Genomic DNA, 5,568 nt, shown 5'->3' on the forward strand with positions numbered 1-5,568 from the left:
TGGTCAAGAAGGCCCAACGGCGGCTGTACTTCCTGAGGAGGTTTGGCATGTCGCCTAGGATCTCTTGCAACTTCTACAACTGCATCAGTGAGAGCAGCTTGACAAGCTGCATCACTGTCTGGAAAGGCAGCACTACTGCTATGGACTGCAAGCGCCTGCAGAGAGTGGTAAAGACTGCCGAGAAGATCTGTGTGGACTCCACTGCCCTCTCTGCAGAGCATTTACCACCGCAGGGTGTGTAAGAAGGCTGCCTCCATCCTCAAGGACCCCACCCAGTCCCAGCACAGACTGTTCACACCCCTGCTCTCCGATCGGAGGCTCAGAAGTGTGAAATGCAGGACCTCTAGACTGAAAAACCCAGCAGCAAAACTTTGACTGCCATCAGACTCCTAAACAACTGACTCAGGATCTACCTCATGTAATTCCATCTGTACTGATCACATATTCATTTTGCACATGCATAACTGCACTCATTCCTGAGTATTTGCACTTCATGGCTCCCATGTAGCATATATTCTTTCTGCATTTTATTGTGTTCTTGTTGTATTTTTATTTGCTTCCTTCACTTGTTGCTTTAAATTTGTGATTTTACTGCCTATTTAGATTTGTGTTATTGCTCATCTACTTGTATTTTACTTTGTATTTCACTTGTTTTATGTGGCATTCATGTGGACGGCAAAGTAAGAATTTCATTGTACAGGGAAACACGTTTCCTAACTGTGCATATGACAAATAAACACTTTGACCTTTGACCTTGACATGTGATTGTGACTCTCTTACTTCAGAGATTGTAAAAAGTGATTTCTGCTCTTGGTTCTTGGTGCTCAATTTTGAAAAGAAAAAAAAAACAACAAAAAAAACAAACAAACAAAAAAAAACACGGCATTTACATATTTTGTAATGAAGAAACATGCCACCCAGTGTAGGGGTGTGGCTCACTGGTGTAAACAGGGGTTTATGACACAGACCAGTAAGCTAAACTAGGGTCTGGATTCACACACATTACAGTGAGCACACCAAATTCATTGCTGCTTATAGTCTTTGAGTACGATTTGTGGAAAATAATAAAATATTAGAGTTTATTCTTACTTTTTTTTTACTTGTTTTTGTTTTCATTTTTAATTAAATGTCAAATAAAGGTAAAAAACTGAATGCTCATCACACTATCAGATTTTAACATGTAATAACTTTTGGCCACTTGGGGCATCAGTGAACTTGAGATCAGCAGTTATAGAGCAACAATAACATTAGTTTGGAGCACTGTGTTTGTCCACCCAATTAGAACTGACTGTTTTCAGTCTGCCTGTTTGGTGCTGAGTGCACAGTGGCTTTTTAGAGCTGTTTTGTAAAACAGGTGCCTGCTGCAGTCAAAACTGACACTATGAGAGCAGTGAGACTGACCCACAGCAGTAAAGTCATGGGCCACACAGTTTAGAAATGAGCTGAAACTCATGATAAAGCTGAGAGAAGCTGCAGATTCAGGTGATAATTCTCTGTAGGTTCATCAGTACAGGTGCCCCCTTTCACATTCTCTCACAGTTTCTATATTATCATTTGATCTTGTTCTAAAAATGTCTGTTTTAACTGCTTTAAAACCCTTTTTGTCCAACCAACAGTCCACAATCCAAGAATATTCAATTTACAAAGACACAACTGTGACTATTAACACTGCAACACTATGAATATAGTTACAAATGCTACACTAGTCCACTACTCATACTGCTGTTGAAGCTACTTACAATACCTCTACAACACGTACTGTTTCTCCTTGTACTGTGATAATAATCACATGGTGATGATAATAAAGATGTAGAATACCTCTTGGACAGTGTGTGGAAGAAGGTGGTCTTCCCGTGGTATGAGCAGAGGTCGTCGAGATCTTTGGGATAACACTGTTTCAGACTCTCAATCAGAGATTTGAGCAGCATTAAGCACTCTTTACTGTGAGAGAGAAGATGAAATGATTTACTGCAACTACTGAACCCAAGAAAAGTGACATATTCTATGATTATAAAACTACTTCTATGAAATCATAACACCTCCCTAAAAACTTTTAAAAGCCTCAGCTGGAGGCTATAATGTCCTCCCATTATATAATATCTTCATAAAAGTTGTAATTAATAGTTTTACTATTGGTAATAAATCATTTACTAATGCTTTTAATGTGATATGAAAAATGGGCTGACAGTTGTGAAAAATTTACTCTACTCTGATGCATCACACTAAATGACTGTGCTGACTGTGAACACAACGATTAGATAAACAGAGAAAGCAAACGCAGTGAGTTCGTTAAACAGCTCAAAGTCTCACCGGCAACACTTGTTGGCGCGAGTCTCACAGCAGGTTTTTGTGTTCCCATGACACATGATAATTTTTTTCTCAATCTGAGAGAAAGAAATCCTCCAGCTTTCTAGTAAAGAAACAAACATCCAGCTGTGATAGTGACATCATGAACAACTGGTCCTTTATGAGACAAATTACACGGCTCATTTCGTTTATTTACATGTTGAGAGAAGCTTAATGAGGACAAGGATTGAACAACCTGCTATCTGTCTTAAAAATATGGCACAACTGCAACCAGTCATGCAGTTATCTTAATATATGGTGTATAATATTTACACATGCAGCAAAAAACTTGTAGATAAACTAATCTGTTGAAGGTTTTAGTGACCTCTTCTCTGCCCCAGTTTGCATTTGACAGGAGACAAAACCTTTTCTCACCTTTGGCGTTCTGGCTGAGGTTTCGTCCTTTGAGTCTCTTTGGCACAAAGAAACACGACAGACCTTTGATTTCTTGGCGAACCTTCTTCCCCAGCCAGCTGCCCACATCCGGGCCATCACGGGCAGCGGGCGGCCAGCCCTGAGTTGGGTGAGCCTGCACACAGCAACAAAGACGAATGTTAAGTCACTTTAGGACCATGAGTATATAAATACAGCACTACTGTCAAACACAACAACTTATTCTACTCCTCCTTCGACATACTGTTACCATTACTACTACTACTACTCTTAGTCCAGCTACAACTATCACTATAAATCATTTTAATTATGTCTTTGATTTCACCAGGATATCCGCTTGGTATCGGTGCTACTTCCCAGAGTACACATATTGAAAGCAAAGAATAAAACAATTAAAGTGTTATGGTGGCGTCCCCCTCACCAGGGGGGTGAGGGAGAACTGAGGTAGGACTCAATGTGCAGACCCAGGTGCTAGTGAAAAAAGGTGATTTAATGGTAGCAACACAAACAAAGTAACACCGTTAAGATATACATACAACCAGGTTTGGACAGTACAAAAACAGGGTAGGGCAGCGTGGAAATCCAAAAGACGTATCTGTATACATAATAGGTATTTAGTTATTTCGGTAATGCTCCAGCAATGACAGAGCATTTGCCAGAGGTTTAAATAAGGAGGAAGGTGATTAACGGAACGTGCCTCAGCTGTGTGCCACACGCAAATGAGTCACTGATTACTGAATGTGCCACAGCTGAGGCGCCAAGCCCGCAGGACAAGAGAGCAGGGGAGAGAAAGGCAGAAGAGAGGCAGGTCGCGCCGAGACACCTGACATAAAGCAAATTAAACAGTAGTGAAAACCTGCACTACCTGTGAATCTACTGTGCAACTGTTGAGATTTCGGTAGAATACCTTGCTCTCATAAAGACAAGCTGTCACTGTGATACCACACCATGATGCTACAGCATTCTTAAATATATAAATAAAGAAAAATGTTGATCCCATCTCTCTGGTGACCTTTTTTGTAGAGGAACCTACTTAAACAGGTATTATGATGGTGAACACTGGTAGCCAGGCATAAGGATGTGATAAATGAAAGAAATCACTGTCAGGACTTTGACTACTACCACTACTACCACAAGTACCTCCAGAGCAGGAACCACGTCCACAGAGATCAGCTCCTCCGTGTCGTTCTCTGTTCTGAGCAGAGACAAAGTCACAGCTGGCGAGGTCGGATGCTTCCTGTTCACCTCCCAGCGACAGCGTTTATCAGGTACTGGAAACAAGAAAATGTGAATGCAGATGGGCTCTGTAAGTAGCTTCATCTGTGTTCCTCAAAGGGAGATGGAGGTCAAAACAGACAAGAGCACTCAGCGAAAAATAAGATGCACTCAAACACACACAGAAAAGCCTCTGTTTTATAAGGCTACTGACTATGGTACTACCTTATATCAACATTTCATATCAGTGTCAAATGAAAAAAAAACTCCATTATAAAATAAAAGTCTGCACTGAGAGATTACTTATACACATATAGTTGGTTGAAGTGGAGTTAGTTTAAATGTAACACACACCAGTAGCAACAACAGAAAGCAGAGGGAGAAACCAGCAAAGATCAGCAAAAACTAGAAGAAAAGAACAAAAAGATCAGAGGTAGATCAGAACACCTTTATAGCTCTTGAGGAATTTGCGAACCAGGCGGTACATCTCACTCAGGATCTTGCTTGATGAGACCGTGCGCTCGTCCTCCAGAAGAAAGGCCTCTATTGGGGTCCGAGTGGGCCGCATCAGCTCGATGTGGTAGAAGACTCCGCTGTCAAGCGCTGTCATTTTGAGAGGTGATGGAGCTTGAAGCTTCAGCATCATGTCAAACTCATCAGGGCTGTGGATCTGAAGCAGGAACACACAGATCCTTAAAAACACTGGGGTACTACCTTTAGAGGTTGTGAGTGGTCAGCGTGACCTCACCTTAACCTTCTCAAAGTAGCTGCCAGTGTTGAGGAAGTCAGCCGACTGGAAGAAGGGCTGATCCTTGTTGCTCCGCAGGAATTTCAGCAGGTTTTCACGGAAATCGTTGACCATCTCTGCAGCCCAGCAGCGGTCTTTCTGCCGAATCTTGAGGTTTTTAGCGTTGGCTTTGATCCAGCTGGCCAGCTCTGAAGAGACAGAGTTTGCGTCCTCGACTACCACAGCATCTGCACAGTGACACAGATGAGACTGCTGTAGCTACTACAGGACTGGTTATATATATAAGTGAGCAGAGGAGTCTATCGACACCTTCTCCAGCTCTCCAAAGCAAAGAGGAAGGTTTTCAGTAGCATTACCTGATTTTTGTTGCTGGAATTTCTGCCTTGGTCTTGCTGATGGAGGACCTGACTTTCGTCTTTTGTCATCTTTACGCCACGTCACTTCAGTCAGACCATCCTGTGTGAGGTTCAACTCTCTGCCCTCTGCGTCCATAGATCATTTGTCTCAGCCTCTAACAGATGTGCACAGAGATCACTGACAGTAACTGTGCTGCAGAACATTCAGGGACATTCTAGTTTGAAAGGATTCAGTGAGATGTGTTTTTGTTGCTTTGGATTTGTAATGGTACATCTGATGAAACCACTGGAGACAGAACATCAGGTCACCATCATTTAACCCCATGTAAGTCACAGCATGTTTGCTGTTTTGGCATTAAAAGTTCAACTAGTGTTAACTCAAACACAAGTTAGGTTTGATTTCCACTCAAAAAGTGTGAGTGGACAAAGAAAATAATGTTGTAGTCCAACTTCAAGTTTAGTCACCATGTGTAAGAGAAAACCAAGGCGTTCTGTTTTTCCACATTATAA

At 41.8% G+C, this 5,568-nt stretch overlaps 1 protein-coding gene across 1 annotated transcript in view; it reads right to left on the reverse strand.

Annotated features, from left to right (window-relative positions):
• LOC109970716 (cyclic GMP-AMP synthase) overlaps window positions 1-5,554 on the reverse strand; it is an 8,011-nt gene extending 2,457 nt beyond the window's left edge. Inside the window, exons 1-7 of the mRNA XM_020618471.1 lie at window positions 5,059-5,554; window positions 4,703-4,929; window positions 4,402-4,624; window positions 3,880-4,010; window positions 2,722-2,875; window positions 2,311-2,410; window positions 1,819-1,941 (exon numbers count right to left, since the gene is read on the reverse strand). Coding sequence (XP_020474127.1) covers window positions 1,819-1,941; window positions 2,311-2,410; window positions 2,722-2,875; window positions 3,880-4,010; window positions 4,402-4,624; window positions 4,703-4,929; window positions 5,059-5,194 — 1,094 coding nt within the window. The 5' untranslated portion in view covers window positions 5,195-5,554. The remainder of the gene's footprint in view (window positions 1-1,818; window positions 1,942-2,310; window positions 2,411-2,721; window positions 2,876-3,879; window positions 4,011-4,401; window positions 4,625-4,702; window positions 4,930-5,058) is intronic.
• Window positions 5,555-5,568: the final 14 nt, after the last annotated feature.

This window comes from Monopterus albus, unplaced genomic scaffold, assembly GCF_001952655.1.
Source record: "Monopterus albus unplaced genomic scaffold, M_albus_1.0 scaffold206.1, whole genome shotgun sequence".
Taxonomy (NCBI): Eukaryota; Metazoa; Chordata; class Actinopteri; order Synbranchiformes; family Synbranchidae; genus Monopterus; species Monopterus albus.